Genomic DNA, 18,480 nt, shown 5'->3' with positions numbered 1-18,480 from the left:
GTTAGTTAAAGGTCGGTACTCCGAAATAAAGTTAGTCGATACGCCACTCGTCTATCTCTTCACACCTCTCCCACTTTATAAATAATAAACAAGAGTAACGAATCATTTTCCCTTTAAATTTAAAGAAGAATTAACCTTAAAATCAAGTACATATATATGATTTGAAACTCAGTCGTTTTGTTTGAACTTTTAAATTGTAATTCTGTAAGCCAGGTTGCACAATACAAGTCAATGGCGACCTCGGGCAACCGCAACCGGTGTACATTCACGACAATAATTATCTCGCACCGACTGGCAACACTGGACTAATACATCTTAGAACAGGAGAGGAGGTTACTATCGCTTGCGTCGGATCTGGACAAAAAATTGTACATCCCAGTGTTACCAGTTCTATAGATATTGGTGTAAGTTTGAGCATTTGTTAATCTATACTAATATAATAAAACATAAACACACACTAATTTGTGGCGTAGGATATAATCATACACAGCAAATTTTCGAATAATTCTTTCTTTTATAAAAAGCCCTACACTTACTACATGCTTTAGGCTATTTATTTTCACGCTATTAAACTTAGAGGGTAAACAAATTGGGAAAAACCCTCTTTTAGGATAGGGTCCATAAACTACAAGCTGCCAACATCATTGAAGCAAAATTGTCAATGTCAAAGGCCTTAGTTGTCATTTGGTACTTTAATTTTGACGTTTGCAATAAAAAAAATTGATAAATGTACACAATAAAATAAAGTTTTTATAGTACCATGCGGATGAAGCCGCTCGGGCACAGCTGGTCATTTCTATAAACGAGTAAACGCTCTCGGTCCTAGCGATATAAGGGTACAATATCAATATTCCACCGAAAAGTTCTGGTCTCCTTATTGAAAGGACAGATATAAATGTAACTAGCGTAATTAACTTAACCACTCAAAGCCAGTGATGCCGCCAGGATGGCGCGCTATTCCAATACGTCTGCTTGACATTGAACGCTGTCAAATAGAGACGGACTTATATGCTAATAATCTTGTATTATACTAATCCAGCGCAGTACTGATTTTCTTCTTAACGTTATCAACAAACTCTTTCTTATATCACACTATGAGCTTGCTATCTGGGAACTGTTCTAACATGTGTTTCCACAGCCTGCAACATGCGTGAACGATACCCTCTTCTCCGGTAAAGGATGGATAGATGGAGTGTTAGCTTTCGGCGATCTCACTTGTTCCTCCCATTGTACACACGAAGCTGTATTAACATCTGAGAGATGCTTTAACAACAATGTCGTAATTCGGTAAGTAATATATACAAGTGTTGCTTACAGCTAATAAGTGTAGCAAACAATTGGAATAAACGCTTCAGCGTTTCCGTTCAATAATGTCTTAATACTAATCTGTACTATTATAATAAAGCGTAAACACACACCTTTTGTTGCCTAAGATGTCAGCAATTACAGCATATTTTTGAATAATTCTTTTTTTAATAAAAAGCCATACACTTACGTCACGCTTTAGGCTATATATTTTCACGCCATTAAACCTAGGGGGTAAATATTTTTAATGAAAACCCTAATGTGGGAAAGTGACCATAAGTTGCTGCCAACATCAAGGAAGCAAAATTGCCATCCTTTATCATCATGTCATATCTGTCATTTTGACATTTGCAATTGAATTTGACAAATGTAATCAATAAAATAATTTTCATTATTTCATGCGAATGAAGTCGCATGGGAACTGCTAGTATCAAATATTTTACGACTGCATCCCAATTTGCTTTCAGATTTAGTGCTTGAGCTCTTGTTTAATTACTACTAAATAAATAATAATACACAGTCAAAGTACACTATACTTAATTTTTTACAGAGTGGGTTTTACTGTGAACAATGTATTTTACCCACTGTACTGGTCTTGCTTTGATCAAAATCGTTTGGAAGTTCTATACGTGTGGTATGAACAGAATCCTCCCAATGCCGTCAATCAGGTTGGCGTCGCTCGACCAAGCTGGAGAGGTAAGATACATATTTTTAGTGACTACTACTTTAGTTTTGCATACTTGGACTACTCACAGCCCAGTTTTCGATGTCCAAAATACAATTGTCGTTAGGAAGCGGTCACCGTAAGACAACTTCGCTCATATGCTTCGGTGTTAGTGTTATTATGTTTTTTAAATATCAATTGCCTAATTTAGAAGCTAATCCGCTGATGATATCACTTTGATTCGAATAATCAATTTAGTTCATGAATCTGATTTCCAATAAAATTATCAAATATTATGTAACTACAGTAAATATTATTTCAGCCAGCACATTCTACCCTGGCGTTGATGTCAACAATCGTTACACCGTGGCGCAACAGAAAGTAACCATATCTAATTACGTGGGAAGTGATTTGGCGGAGAAATACGTCACCAGTACGCAGTATTTAGCTCGTGGTCATCTCGCTGCTAAAACTGATTTCATATTCGCAACAGGACAACGAGCTACGTTCTATTTTATAAATTGTGCTCCTCAATGGCAACTCTTTAACGGCGGCAATTGGAATATGCTCGAACAAGTAAGTGTAAAATTAAATTTATCCATTCAAGGATAAATAGAAGTATATTGCAGGATAAGCGTCTTTAAATTGCAGTACATTATGATGTCAGTATACTGCACCGGTTGGATTGTCTTTCACGATTATAAGAAAGCAAACTCAACCGTTATTATGACTTATACAATCATTTCAAATACATTAAGCTTGTTGACTTCCATGATTTATTACAATTTTAAAATTTAGTGTATCGTTGTTATAACAATATTTTATTATTACAGAACCTTCGTACACGAATCGGTGAAGCTGGTTACAATACTATGGTTTATACCGGAACGTTTGGAGTACTTCAGTTGAGAGACTCTAACAATCAACTTGTTGATATCTATCTACAGCGAGATAGCAATAACAATACTCAATTGCCGGTACCTTTGTATTATTATAAGGTAAGATATGAAGTAAATTAAATCAATGAATTTTACTATGTATGCCTTCTTTGAGATTATATTTTATTTTATTTTCGGTTTCTTAAAATATCTAAATTACTTTAGTTATGTTCTGTTACTCAATTGGCTTGTGATGAACAAGTCATAAGGGCAATTTTTTAATCGTTTTACTTAAACTAAAGATTCGATCCTTTGTTAATTCATAATTAATTCATATAAAATGATATTTCTTGCTCGCGACTCAGTTCGCGTGTAATTAAAAAAAAGCCTATTACTCTCTGATAACGTAGCTTTTTATTGGTTAAAAATTTTTGTAATCCGCCCTGTAGGTTTTGAGTTATTTATTACATATAATATGCAAAAATACAAATCGATCCTCTTTATAACATTAGTATTTTTCTTGATCTTGTAATATTTAGTTGATATACTTTTTTTTTAATACAGGTGGTCTACGATCAAGCAAATCGTCTTGGTACAGCATTCGTCGGTATTAACAACCCTTACATCACTCTGGAAGAGGCTCGTTCTCTCACGTTCTGTAACGACCACTGTCGTAACAATTCCTCCTTCTCCTGGCTCGGGTGGCAACCAGACCGCATTGATAGAGGTTACAGCTTCTGCTGCAGTATCGACGACTTTAGAACATTTGTGCCACATTTACCTACATTTACTGTTACTGACCTACTTACGTAGGCAGTGGTATGAATGCCCTATCTATTATTAGATGCTAATATTTAGCGGGCGCACATTGACTAAACTATTGCACTACTGTTGTTCGATTGTCAATTGTTTTGCAGCCCATTCAATTGTTTAGATGCACAAATAAAATTATAGTTTCCGTACCAACACATATGTAGGCTCATAGAAATTAAAGTTCGACTGAACAGTTGTAAGATAGTTAAATAAATCAAAGGTGTACGCGCGCTGTAAAGGTTTAAGTATTAAAACAACGTATATTTTTGGAATAAATACCTTTTTTTAATATTATTCTATACTATTGAATCATGCAAACGATACCGGTTACAAAGTTATTAATAAAATTCCTTGAATGCAAAAGATCCTTTGGAATTTCCCATCACAAGTTGTTAATGACGCCGTTCACTTGTCCCTTTTATAAATTTCAACTTTATAGCCTTATTTTGCAGTATAGCTAACTAAAATTATTCTCAAATATGCCTGCAACTAATACAATAAAACAAACAAGAACAGTATTATTTACTAGCTTTCACCCGCGAATCCGTCCGCGTGGTATTAAAAAAGTGAGTAGCCTACGTGTTCTTCCAGACTTAGCTCTACATCTATGCTAAATTTCACCCTGATCCCTTCAGCCATTTAGGCTACAAACTCTAACAAACAACCGTCCGTCCATCTAAACTTTTGCATTTATAACAGGTACTAGCTTTCGCCCGCGACTCCGTCCGCGTGGTATTAAAAAAAACAAAACCAAGTAGCCTGTGTGTTCTTCCAGACTATCCTCTACATCTATGGCAAATTACATTGAGATCCGTTCAGCAGTTTAGGCTACAAACTCTAACAACTCAAACATCCATCCATCCATCTAAACTTTCACATTTATAATATTAGTATGAAGTATGATTATTTAGATGTATGATATTGATTCTTGAATATTTTTTTTTATTAAATTATCCTACTTTTCACTGCCACGTTTTATCTAAAGATGGACATAATAATTGACGAACACACACGTGTTGCTGATCCTGTCTTTAATGTACCTGTACTCGTATATGTGGAAGCGTGTTCCGGCAAAGGAAATGGCACCTTAAAAAACTTTCTTGAACAAAAGGTGTGTAAAATTAATAAACATATGATTAACAAACAATTTCAGATTAAATTTTTTGATTGACCAGATTTAATTAAAAGATATTGCAAAAAATCCTACAGGTAATGAGACCACCTGCGAACACACTTTTATTATAAGTACCCATCTCCGTAGAGAATATAAATTGATTTTTAATGACGAAAAAACGTCATTGTTTATACATTATTTACTTAACTATGTATATTTAGATACCCTTGTACCTATGCAGCTTACATAGTCTGCAAATTGACATTTATAAGATTAATCTTACTAATATTATAAATACGAAAGTTTAGATGGATGGATGGATGTTTGTTAGAGTATGTAACCTAAACAGCTAAACGGACCTGAAAAAAATTGGCATAGATGTAGAGCATAGTCTGGAAGAACACAAACTACTTACTTTCGTTTTTTTATAATTCCACGCGGAAGGAGTAGCGGACAAAAGCTAGTAGTTAGATAAAAATTATCCGTTAAAGAGCGCGCATACACCATTGACTAAACTATAGCATAACTGTTTAGTCCCGCTTTGATTATATGAGCTTGTATGGTGCACACATTACTCGATTTTTAGTTGTGCAACTAAACAGTTGAATTTGCTGTGAAACAATCGACAATCGCATTGTTATGCGATAGTTTAGTCAAAGGTGTGAACCGCTCTAACTATTTATCACCTGCTATCACCAATACAATCTTTCGTATGAATAATTGCTTATTATCTTCTTACTTTCAATACCTTGTATCGCTTTCATTTCTTTTAACTATAATAAGCAGTTAATGTTTCGTTGTTAGCGGATCGCTCTAGGCGTAACAATTAAGGCCTATCCAAAATGGCGTAAGTGCGGTGCGGAGATCGAGCGTCTCTTCCATTATACGGTACACTATAAGTATATTGCTATGCAAATTTTATGGTAGCTCAGACCGTCGCTGAGGCTGCACTGACCACAATGAGAAGTATGAGGATTACTCAAAGATATAAAAGGCAGGAGGATATTCTCTAACTACAGAAAGTCACTTGAAATCAATCTGCACATCTAACCACGAGCTGCTGTGGATTTTGAATTTCATATTACTAAGTTTGCCATAATAAACGCGCTGCAAGTTTTGTTGTGAATGGTATCTTACGTTTCATTATTGCCTCCTTTCATGAGATGCTATCGATATAAATTACTTTTCGTCTGATGTATGGTGGCCAAAAGATGTTGTTACCGCGAGTTTTTACTACCGATGCTCGTGCAAAACCTTTCATCCCTCTCATTCAGCTTAAAACAAATGAGACAACATTACCTTTTTGATCTTCCTATTTAGTATTTCATTTATTAAGATAAATGGTTTGAGTATAAAGTGTGGATAACAAGAGACTTGACTTAAAACTTCTAAAGGACTCTACCTTGTTTTTTACTTTCCGCCGCTCATTTCAATTAATTTTTTATACGTATTAATGACACACGGTCCAATGCCTTCGTTATCTAAACAAAACATCGACTGGGACACTCGTGTCAAGCAATGAATGTGCGTGCCACTAACTGGTTTTTAATTTAGAATGATCTGTCAATGGCATCGTATAGTGTCCGAGTAATATGAGCTCAAAGGGATTTGTCATTCTAAGAGCGTGTACACACCTGAAACTAAACTATCGCACAACTCTTTAGTCTCATGTAGATTCTTATGAGCATATATTGAGGTGCGCACACTACTCGATTTTTAGTTGTAAAATTAAACAGTTCAATTGACTGCGAAACAATCGACAATCGCACAACTGCGCGATAGTTTAGTCAAGGGTGTGCGCCTGCTCTAAATAGACGCTTAAGGACTATTTTTATAAGCGTTAAATGTCTCTGAGTGCGACAGAAAGTACTTTATCAAATATTAACTTATACCCTTGACGCCGTCCGCGTGGAATGAATAAAAGTAAGTAGCCTATGTGTTCTTCCAGAATATCCTCTATATCTATTTCATCGAAATACGTTCAGCAGTTTAGGATGTAAACTCTAACAAACATCCATCCTTTTAAACTCTTGCATTCAAAACATTAATAAGAAAATAAAAGAACTATTTACATGTTGCTAAATAAACATGCCAGTTAAACCTTGAGTAATGTATTTAGTGGGCTGTCGCAAAACATTCTTTATGTCTACCAATAACAGATTACTTCGAATTAAAAACGAGTTATCTCATACCAAAACATATGTTAAATTATATTTTATTGAAATGATTTAGTCGCACCATTAGTCGAGTAATGAATAAACTAAATCATTTAATTCGTAAATAAATGGCAACTCGAAGTGTGAATAATGAAGGCACTCATCACTTAGTAATCATACTAAAATTATAAATGCGACAGTTTAGATGGATGGATGGATGTTTGTTAGCGTTTGTAGCCTAAATGACTGGAAGGATCTTCATGAAATTTTACAGGTTTAGAGCATAGTCTGGAAGAACACATAGGCTACTTTTTATCCCGGGAATAGTTACGGTTCCCGTGGGATTCATTAATTTAGTTTTTTAATGTTTACTCGATCATTCTGCAACGGTTCAACATATCTTATTGAAATTTGGCACAGATATAAAACAAAGTCTAGAGTACACGTGGAATAAGCTTAATCTATATAGTAGCTTTTTGTAGTTTATATAGTTTGTATGTTTTCTAATACCACGCGGACGAAGTCGCGGGCAACAGCTCTTTAATTATAACATTAATAAGTAATACGTTATATAAAAATATTGAAAACAAGCATGAAATTACATAGCAAGTAAAATCGTCGGTTTTTTTTATAAAAGTCACATAAACAACAAGCAAAACAAGTTTTATAGACCCATTTGTATGAAAAAATAAAATGAATTTAATTTATAAGCTAATCTATACCATATCTATATAACTAGTAACTGTAATATCAAAAGAAAACAACAGTGGTAGTGCCCGCTTTAACATCTTAGCACTGCAGGGCCGGCACGCCCCCAGTAATACCACGACCACACAGAAGACAGGCGTCAAATGGAAGCAGTTTCGTGTTTCGTCTGCTGAGTGTGGTGCCGGAGGCCTAATTTAAATCCCTTTCTCTTTACCGCCCTTTTCTTATAAGGAGAGGATGGGAAAGGAAAGGATTTGACGGAGGAGGAGATACATAGGAAGGGGAAATATCCTCTTTATGTGCATCTCCTCCTCTGTCTGATAAGGGTAGGCAACGCATTTGCAATTGCGGATGTCTATGGGCAGCGGTCGCTTCGCCATTTTGGCGGATTCAAGTGGCCGCTTGCTCGTTTGCCACCTTTTGTTATAAAAAAAAAAGAAAAATTCCAGATTTCGGGAAGATGATTTATTTGCGTTGCTGATAACGAAAATCGCATTTAAAAAATGTCTGTATCTGTTCGCAAGCCGTGTTTGTTTCGGATAACCTCCGAAACGGCTGAGGTTTCTACGGGACTTTCATTGAAGGGTAGCTTACATGGATAGGCATATCATAGGCTACTTTTTTAATTCCGCGCTGTCATAATGGCGTAACGGGTGGTCCAAATTTGCGCCTACGAAGTTTGCGGGTGACAACGCGTTCTTAATAAAATTCTAAAAGACACATGTCAAATACATTAAAATAAGTATAAAAACAGCTTAAACGCACAATCAAAATTTGTTTTGACCTCCTGAGCTTGTGATGAGTCTTGTTATAACTAAGGTCAAAAACCACTAGTCATGATCGCTGGAATTTACAAAAAAAAAAAACAATAAGTAAACTTTGATGAGAAGAGGTCAAATATCAACGTCTCAATTACATTATAACATGTTCGTTGACAGTCACATTCTAATAGAGATTGTTATCGTTAGAATAATCAAAATGTGGAAAGATTCAATAGCAAATTGACGGAAGAAGCACCTCATACTATTGTGTCTATGTAATAACTGTAAAACAATAGAAAATCGGGCAACGTACTTTGAACTAAAACAAAAGCTATTGAGGTGCTCTACCTACCTTTACCTCTACAAAGCAAGCGGTCCGCCCGTCAAAAATCTTTAAAATAAGATACAATTTGTACAGAAATTTTAACGATTTTAATTTAAATAGGCCGCTAGCGATTTAAAATGTACAAGAGCTTACGTAACAATGTTCAAAATTGCTCGGACATAAAAGATCGACAGTGAAAGCGAAAATGTCTCTCAACGGGAGGCGACACGAACCCACTTAACATTTTGGCTTCGCATATATTACTACGTCATTATTATAAGCAGATCTATTGCTTTTAAACTATCTATAATAATAGGAAGTAATCTTATAACTTTATTTTAAGCTAACTTCCGTTTTACCTTACAGGATTTATTTTTGTATGTCCTTAAAAGGAAAAGAAATCTTTTGGAATTTCTAAGTTCCTGCAAAGAAACCGCGTATCATATCATATTTTACCTAACGTCCACTATCACAAAGAACTTCATAATAAGACATCATAATAAATAAAAGCATTTATTTTAAATTAATAATACTTCATTCTATGTAAAGATGTTTACTAAACAGCGCTTTCTCTGTGCATGGTGAGGGTGACGTCAGGTGGCGGGTCATGTATGACTGGCAGGTGGCGCCACTGCGTCAAGCCTACTTCTTCTGTTTCCAAGTAGTCGCTACTACGGGAGCGCAGGCTGCAAGACGAACGCGCCTTCAAATCTGTCAAAGATAGGTTACTTTTAACTGAAACATCGCACAACTGTTTAGTCTCGCTTTGACTCCTGTTATATGGTGGTGCGCACAACAGTCGATTTTTAATTATGCAACCAAACAGTTGAATTGATTGCGAAACAATCGCACAACCGTTGTGCGATATTTTAGTCAAAGTTGTGCGCCTGCTCTTAAGGGCGTCTTAGAGATAAATGAAAATACAAGAAAAAAACCTGTTACTGTTTACACTTCTGAGTTTACAGTTTCCGCGATCATTGAAACCAAAAGTTAGCTAAAAGCAAAGAAAAACCAACCTACTATTCAACTCGATTGATGGTCAACTTTGTTCAACATAATTCAATAATAATCAAAACCATAAAAAGAATACTAGTATATGAATATATCATTTAAGATGTTACCCCTCGTACTGCTCAGAAACTCTCGCGTTATATCGTCCATACCAACAACTTGTATGACAGGCACTGGTTGCTTGATGCGGGACCTCCTCGCTGCACAAACTGCTATAGCAGTTGATATAATAAATACTACAATTAGTAGAACACCGCCAATTATAATACCCACGTCTTTATCAAAGAAAGCTGTAAAATAAGAAATAGTAATTTAATTTATCCACGTGGCGATTTGAAAACACAAACAAAAGAAAAGTCAAACTATGACGACGCGTCACGTTTCGTTACATGAAAGAGAAGAAACATATCGCATAGTTATTGAGAGAAAGAGAGATAGAATGTACAAATGACGATTTATGACATAAAACGTAAGCTTCAACATTATCATGTAACATCATCAAAATATTGTGTTTCTTTTTGTCTTTATCTCTTTGAATTCTTTTATCACTTCCATTAACGTTAAAGTTACTTACAGTACCACCAAGGAAGTTTCGCGTCATTTAATAGTTTCTCAGTAGGTCTCAAGAGTAATATTTCCGAACTGCCATATCGATTACACGCAGCTGTGCCCGCCTCGTCTCCATCACTAAGAGTCCCTAATAGACCTCCAATACGCCATCCTTCATCAGCATTTCGGATAAGAGTCTGTGCACCAAATCCCAACGCACTTTTACTATTCAGTATCAAAGATGCGTTACTCTTTGACATCCGCCACACGGTGATTTCGTAATGTGTTGCATTTTCAACTAAAAGAAAAGCAGTTTAAATTACATAACATATTATAAGTTATTAGTGCAGTTAAATTTTAACTTTTATTAACATTTACATTAATGTCATCGCATATTTAATTATGCACTATCAACCTCCTTGGCAAGAAAGAGGTTATATGGCAAGGTGAACCTGGCCACATTCAGGCGACGCCATGAAAAATAATAGATTAAAAAAACAAATGACAATCGGAGACGGAGAGTGTGAAAAAAATAAATGAGTTTAATAGGCAGACAAGTTTTTTTTAAAATATTTTAATAGTGTTAGATTTAAATGGCAAATGATATTTGATTTGAAAAACAAGAACATGTAAGTAATGAAATTATTAATTACCTGGAATACAGTGTATTAGGAACTGATTACTTTCGTAAGATAAATCACATTGTCGTGGTGCCTGCGGTCTTAGATGTTTGAAACTAATTATCTTAGTACACGGGTTACGTTGCTTTAAAATCCCATTCTTCGCTTCGCACGTAACGTTAGCTGTTTTTGCTAATGAGATCGTAACCATACTAAGTGGCATGGAAGGAGATGGTGTAGTTATGTTTTGGAACTCTGAATCTGTACGTATGTGCCATTTAAATAAATTAGGATTAGGTTCAGATTGTACATGACAGTTAATTATTTCATCCCTTAGTGATACTCCTTTAGTACACTCTGGTGAATCTGTAATATACAAAACTCATTAATATAGGTATCAGAGTATATCTACAGTCTTACTTTATTAATACTGCTTTTGCCAGTGACTATCTGCACGGAAATTAAAAAAAAAAACTTGTTTAGTAGCCTCGTTCATCAATATGCTCTGCATCTGTATATTTCGTCCAGATCCATGAATCTATTCTGAAGATACCTAGGAACATCCATCCATCAATTTTCCGATCCTATGACTAACGCCTAGTCACACCAATAACGTTAGCTCGAAGCTCTCAGTAAGAACAAGTACGAGTTATCACTAGTTACAATAATCTTTTTAGTATATAAAAAGACTGACTTACAAAATACAGTAATTTCCACATCTTCTGCTTTTCCTTCGCCCATACTGCTTTTGGCAGAACAAGAATATGGTCCAGTATGCCTTCTCATAGCTTTTTTAAATATCAACGTATTTCCGAATACATAATCGTGCCAATCTTTGTTTTCATTGATATTTGTATTCTTAAACAAAAAATATTTATAAACTATCTTTCACCCGCGACTCCGTCCGCTTGGAATTAAAAAAAAAGAAAAGTGAATAGTCTCTGTGTTCTTCCAGACTATCCTCTACGTCTATACCAAATTTCATCGAAATCCGTTCAGCCGTTTAGGCTACAAATTATAAAAAACACCCATCCATTTAAACTTTCGCATTTATAATATTAGTATAGTATGATGGAATAGTATTTATTGAAGATTGTAATACAATATTTAATTATGTTAATACATACTACAGGTGAGTATAGATTTTTTAGTATTTTTAGCAAAAATAAATACTTTATTAATTTATTGTATTATTAAATAATAATAAATCAAATTATTTCAACACTTACATTAAAATACCAAATAAATCTATCAACGCGCGGATTCGCTTTGACTTCACAAATTAATCGAAATGTATCATTCTCGATGACACCGTTTAATTTACCGGTTCCTACTGTTAACACTTCCACTATTGGAACATCTGGAAGATAAAATATTATGTATTTAAGATTATAGTCAAAAGAATAGAATAAATGAACATATTTTTGTATTTAGTCATGAGATAAACATTGCCAAATTGAGGCATTAGACCGGAATAATTCAAAATTAAAAAATAATCATGACCTAGCTAACCTTAAATTCAACCAGTGTCATTTTTTGACCGACTTCCCAAAAGAAGGAGGTATTCAATTCGACGGTATGTTTTTTTTTTATTTATTTTTTTATGTGTGTTATCTAATTAGACATTAATCAAAAACTAGGGAAGAATGTAAGACTAATACTATATTTTAAAATAGTTCAAGCTTAGACTTTAACATCAAAGTTTACACTACAATAAGTTACACATAATATGTATAAAAATGTGTGCAAGTCGAGTCAAAACAAAGTACAAAAGAGTAATTAAAAATACGTACTAACATGTAACATTCAACGTGATAACATCGGCTTTTGAATTCTTTCCCGGAGGTATGGCAGGGTTGGTGGTAACACACGCCAATGTTGCCCAATCGTCTTTCATTGTTGGTGTTAATTGAAGGTATGATTCCGCTGTCTTTGTCAGATTATTCCAAGTCTACGGAGATTTATAAATTTTAAAAACAATTGTAAATCTATAATTAAAAAAGGCAGATATAACAATTTTTGAATTTTTTTTTTCGGTAGTGGAAACTTACTGTAAGCCACTTTATTCATTCATAATACTCATATGTATTTATAAATAAGTACAGTCACCTGCACAAATATATATACAATTACAAAAATTCAAATCATACGTCTTCGTTTTCAAATGTATATACGTTTCCGTCCGGTTAGTGTTAACATATTTATGCATCTGACTGTACTTAATTGCTTTTATGTGCATGCCATTGTCTACATCTATGTATAATTAAAAAAGTAAAATAAAAAACACCTGATTACTGTACTGTGTGAGGTGATTGTCATTCAACCACCAGGCTATATCAGGTGACGGGTGTACTTCATATGCTTTACATTTTACAGCGTAAGTGTTACCCGCTTGAAGGGTATTTCCTTTAATTTCTTGAAGCCAGTGTATCGAAACGTTACTGGCAGACACTATAACAAAACAACAAAAAGATAAAGCAGTGAAGAATTTTTTAAAAAAGTTTTAATTTTATTATGCTTACGGTATAATTCTACATCTACATACGACGATATAGGGGCAGATAGTATAGTGTTCGTAGCTTCACAGGTTATTCTTTTTGTGTCTCTCGTTAGTGTAAGATACAATTCATTCTGTCTCACATTCGGTATGTCGCTGTCACTGCCAGAAGCGTCTACAAGAACCTTGCCATTGTACCAATTTATATGCGGTGAAGGTCTCCCTGAAAGATTTCACACATTTTATATTGTTTCTACGTGATTGAATTACATTATTTCTATGTAGCAATCGATCAATAATAATGTTGTTGGATTGCAACAACATTATTATATCAACAAATGTGTGTTTACATTTTATTACTCTACTATAAGTAAATATAGATAGACGTATATCACCTCCAATTACAAGGCAGTTGATCATCAAAGTATCTCCTTCGAAGTATGGTCCAATTTTATTTTCTATTTTATTTCCTATCTCGTCCAGGAAAAATGGCTTACTGGGAAGCACTGGAATGTTAAAAACATTAAATACATCTTAACTAATTTATAAAAACACTAAAGAAAACGTGGACATGGCCTCTTTATGTATTTTAAAATATATTTTTTTAATAGCATTTAAAATTTTAACAAGCTATAAGTTCAATACTGTAATTGATTTTAAAATAAAAAAAAGATGGTCATTGGATTCACTATGCCAGGGCTAGAACGACGGGAAATGGCCGCCCAAAAAAATCCTCTTTTAAATAATATAAGTTAGGCTAATTTTCTAAAAACTTTCGTTAAATCACCTTACCAATAATAGTGAGGTTGATACCAGTATATCTAGTAGGGGTGAGTAGAAATTCAACCCTGCAGTGGTACAAAGCCTCATCATCTGCTCTCAGAGATCTAATGTACAGTGGAGTAGGACGTTTACTTAAATCTGTACTTAATCTACCGCTAGTATTAAATGTTTGACTGGACCATTCAATGTTACTTCGAGCGTCGTAGCTAAAAAAATACATTAGTGAATACTTCGATAATCTTTTACTTTACAAGATAGTGAGGATTGGTTTTTTTAAGAATTCAACAATACAATTTTATTACTTATATTTCTAATATTTAAAAGAAAGTGATTTTTTGAACATTATTATATTTATTGGTCGACATCTCTACCTACACTGTAGAGAGTGTTATTACTAACTTCAATTTATTATTTTTATATCTACTACCTATTTCCACTTAGCGGATAGCCGCGCAAATCTTGTATTGTATAGCCTACATGCCGTAATGAAAACAAAGCCTCAGCTCCATGTAAACGCGGCAAATCACCAAGTGGAAATTATATCTAAGCTAAGCAAAAAATATATTTAGTATAATATAAGTGCACATAGAAGAAACTGGTTTTTCCTGTTGCATCAGAAATATTCTGATAATAACAGATTTTATACAGGATATAATCAATCAATATAACATTTATGGGCTTAATTTTTTTTTTATTGTGGTCAATTAACAGAAAATAATTGACTGGAATATACTACTAAATACTCATAGAAATATGATTTTAATTGACCAAATAATACCTGGAATTTAGAAGCATAAAGTTTAGTATTGCAACAATTAGTTACTAGCTAGTTTTAATTGTTATTTATTTTACCTGTAAATAGATTCATCTCCTTTGTACCACACAAGTAAGGAAAGTTCGTCATCACTTATACCAGAAGTATCACAGTACAGAGTTATGTTGTCATCTTCTAAAGCTTCTTGGTGTAATAATGGTCCTAATATTGTAAAAAATAATAAAAACAATGAATAATAATTTAGAATGCGCACACTTTTGACTGAACTATACCACAACTGTTTAGTCGCACTTTGATTCCTATGAGCTACTCGATTTACAGTTGTGTCTAAACAGTTGAATTTACTACGAAACAATCTACAATCGTTGTGCGATAGGGCGCCCGATCTAATGGAGAGTTCAACAATTTATCTGCCGCTATCACCACCTTACATCTTATAGGTGACATATCTGTAGTGACGGCTGAGGACGGAAGAAAGTGCAAAACACGATTTTATTTATAAGGAAGATATTTTAACACAGGTCCCACCTATCTCAGGAAGTCCCAATGATTGTTGTACAAAAGTTTTTATTTTTATTTGCAATATTCACTTATGCATTGACATATATTTTAAAATGTCTTTGTGCTATTAACTAGTAAGTGAATTGTGTTAATATTGTACTAACTTACCATCAATTCCGATTATGAAAGCGTAGTTAGACGACAAAACTAATATAAAATATATTAGCGCCTGAAAGACGCTCATTCTATGGCCCATCCATTACACTACCATTTCAAATAATTCATTTTTAAAACGTAGTAATGAGTTTTCAATAAGTGAAGTTAAATATAAATGGTATAAAATCTAATTGCTCGTAATTTCTTAATATTTTTTGTAATTCCGTCAACTAAAATATTAAAATCAACTTTGATATTCACTACACATATTTAAAACATTTTAAAATCAATCATTTGTTATACACTCCTTGATCACTTTTAAATTTCACGCTTTTTCTTTCGACATAAATCTAACATTTAAAAACCATCAGCAAACATTTATACAACACGCGAAATTAGTTCGATACGAAGCATCAACTTGGAGCAACAGACGTGCTTCCACTGACAAAGACGTTTTTGGACTGAGTTAATAACGAGCCGAAAATGCCTGAACGTAAACGTGTTCCAGTGGCCACGGTGACGACCTCTGTCGTATTTTCTACAAAAGCTAGGGCTGACATCTCTTCAGGTTTGGTCAAAACTCTCCGGGTCGAATGTTGATAAAAGTCGGTGTTATTTTGTTCGCGATAGTCCTTGGTGGACGAACTGGCGCGCCAGTCTGAGTCTACGTTTATTGAAAGCTGCCAGCCCTACTCTGTATCCGGTTGATTGCTTCTTAAGGGAAATTCTTTCTATGGAAGATAATAACACGTTCAAAATAAATAATTGCACAAACGAACACTAGGGTTGCTACAAAAAATTATGATCTTAAAAGTATAGCCTTTTTGTAAGACGTTGTTTGTAAAAGCTTATTGTATCTAGTTTTAAATAAATAAATTGTACGGCCTTGAAAATGCTTGTATTTTTTTAGTTATTTAAGTAAATACTCGTTTTACTTTTATGGATTTATTTCACACCATTCTTCGTCTTTAAGTGACGTGGGTTAAAGTAGAGCTTAATAAAAGCTCGCCACAACTAAAATCACATCCCTAATTTGCCAATGAATCTAATTATTGTTATTAATTGAGAATTTAAAATGAAATATTGACTAATAACTAGTTTGAAAAATACCTAAAAAATGTGTAATGGATGTTATATTTTGCGAATTTTAAAATATCGCATCAATCAGTTTTATTGTCAGTTTTAATAATTCACCGTGACCGCCCACATTAGCAATAGAAAAACTGTGATGATGTCACGAGTCATGGCTAAAAAATGTCCAAAGCTTTAAGTTTATCAGGCATCTGTCAGACTTCAATCAAAGTCAATCGAAGCTTTTACTAAGTACTAAAATTTCGGTCGAAAAGTGGCTTCGTGAATCCATAAATGGTATAGATTTATGATTTTTTAAACTATTTCTTCGTTTTACATTTCACTTTTAACCAACTACCAAAAGGAATAGGTTCACAATACTTGTTTTTATTTACAGAAAAAAAATGTCTTTTCCGTATCTGTAAATTTGAAGACTCCACGGTTGAGTAACTTCCATCTCTCTCACTCTGCTTGAATAAAATGAGATAGCAATTGGTTTTCGTGCGATAGTGGCAACGCACCAATATTTCCTTGATACTTGTAGTTCGTGAATATAAATGTGTTAACATACAAGCAATAAATCGTTGACAGCTGCAAGTATCCAAGATTTTAAGATAAACTAATAGTTAAAATCAATTCAGTGTCATGTTTTGGAAAATTAATGAAAACATTTACTTTTTCCATACGACGCCTTTTGATTATCTTAATTATTTATCTCCATGGTATTATACGAACACGCACATTTCTCAACCAAATTTTTTTATCCTTTACCCTTGTCCTTTTTATCGTTATTTTACTTTCTACATAGGTCTTTGCGATATCCTCTTCAATTAATTTATTGTTGTATATACTCAGACCGTCCTCAGTGCAAACGACCGATGTAAAAACAGCGCGGAATTAAAAAAAAAACAGAGGACCTAAAGAATCTGTCTAACTATTAACTGTTTTTGTACATTTATGATTTTTATTTTCATGTTGAATTAAAACATTGCATGTCCCACATACAGACAGAAGCAACGGAAGCGAACTATTGCTAACAATTTTTTAGCAGGCACATTATTCTAAATTTTCGCGGTTTGTTTTACCTTACTCAGTGGTAACGCAGCTTTTTAATAAACTACAGTAGTTATTGAGTTATTTCAATACATACAAAAATATAAATAACTCTTTATAATCTTACTTAACATTATAAATGCCAAAAGGATTAGATGGATGCTTGTTATAGTCTTAGAGTTTGTGGCCTAAACAGTTGAACGGATCTCGATGAAATTTAGCATAGAGAATAGTCTGGAAGAACACATAGGCTACTTACTTTTGTTTTTTTTTAATTCCATGCTGACAGAATCGCGGGTGAAAGCTAGTATTAGCATATAGGTATAGATTACTCGAACTGAATACATATTTTTTACGGCAGATATATAAAATTCTATTCATCTGTGAATATTTAAATTCTACTATGGATTTCCTCAAAGTGTGTAAGTCCTTAGTATAGGGTATTTCATTAGTTCCTTGAATTAACACTTCCAGCAATTAGTATTGTTTATCTGTGTTGGTTCATACATCATTCGTTTAAACAACGGCGCCACGAAGACGGATTAATTAGCAACATCTCAATTAAGGAAATGTATGTAAGGAATCAGAGTTATTTATATTTATATTTTAATTAAATGCAACATAACAATATAACTATGAAGTTGTTTTTGTCCATAAAGCTCATTTTGATGTCAAGTTTGGAATACAACGACATCTGTTTTTCACTGTCTTTAATACAATGAGTCATTTTTTAACGCCGC

At 33.8% G+C, this 18,480-nt stretch overlaps 2 protein-coding genes across 2 annotated transcripts in view; one reads left to right on the top strand and one right to left on the bottom strand.

Moving 5' to 3' along the window:
* LOC106103835 overlaps nucleotides 1-3,904 on the top strand; it is a 5,876-nt gene extending 1,972 nt beyond the window's left edge. Inside the window, exons 2-7 of the mRNA XM_013283730.1 lie at nucleotides 214-404; nucleotides 1,139-1,287; nucleotides 1,856-2,001; nucleotides 2,292-2,545; nucleotides 2,803-2,967; nucleotides 3,412-3,904. Of these exons, the coding sequence (XP_013139184.1) occupies nucleotides 214-404; nucleotides 1,139-1,287; nucleotides 1,856-2,001; nucleotides 2,292-2,545; nucleotides 2,803-2,967; nucleotides 3,412-3,660 (1,154 nt within the window). The 3' untranslated portion in view covers nucleotides 3,661-3,904. The remainder of the gene's footprint in view (nucleotides 1-213; nucleotides 405-1,138; nucleotides 1,288-1,855; nucleotides 2,002-2,291; nucleotides 2,546-2,802; nucleotides 2,968-3,411) is intronic.
* Nucleotides 3,905-9,223: 5,319 nt separating this feature from the next.
* Nucleotides 9,224-16,140, bottom strand: LOC106103858. Its single transcript, XM_013283770.1, has 13 exons — nucleotides 15,629-16,140; nucleotides 15,037-15,160; nucleotides 14,194-14,390; nucleotides 13,797-13,907; nucleotides 13,427-13,624; nucleotides 13,192-13,355; nucleotides 12,702-12,855; nucleotides 12,134-12,264; nucleotides 11,603-11,762; nucleotides 10,938-11,270; nucleotides 10,310-10,582; nucleotides 9,846-10,025; nucleotides 9,224-9,435 (listed from the first exon to the last, which is right to left on the bottom strand). Exons 1-13 carry the CDS (start codon nucleotides 15,714-15,716, stop codon nucleotides 9,281-9,283), a joined length of 2,268 nt encoding a protein of 755 aa, XP_013139224.1. The 5' UTR covers nucleotides 15,717-16,140; the 3' UTR covers nucleotides 9,224-9,280.
* Between the last annotated feature and the right edge of the window lie 2,340 nt (nucleotides 16,141-18,480).

The sequence above is a fragment of the Papilio polytes genome, unplaced genomic scaffold, assembly GCF_000836215.1.
Source record: "Papilio polytes unplaced genomic scaffold, Ppol_1.0 DF823700.1, whole genome shotgun sequence".
NCBI classification, from domain to species: Eukaryota; Metazoa; Arthropoda; class Insecta; order Lepidoptera; family Papilionidae; genus Papilio; species Papilio polytes.
This window is presented reverse-complemented; position numbering and strand designations above follow the sequence as displayed.

Bases quoted from the DNA above. Each gene is read 5' to 3' on its own strand.
- LOC106103858 (XM_013283770.1), bottom strand. From the start codon at position 15,716: ATGGGCCATAGAATGAGCGTCTTTCAGGCGCTAATATATTTTATATTA. The intron at 14,391-15,036 runs GTAAAATAAATA...GTATTTTTTTAG, and splicing joins GGAGATGAATCTATTTACAG to CTACGACGCTCGAAGTAACA. The intron at 11,271-11,602 runs GTAAGTCAGTCT...TGTATATTACAG, and splicing joins TGTGGAAATTACTGTATTTT to ATTCACCAGAGTGTACTAAA.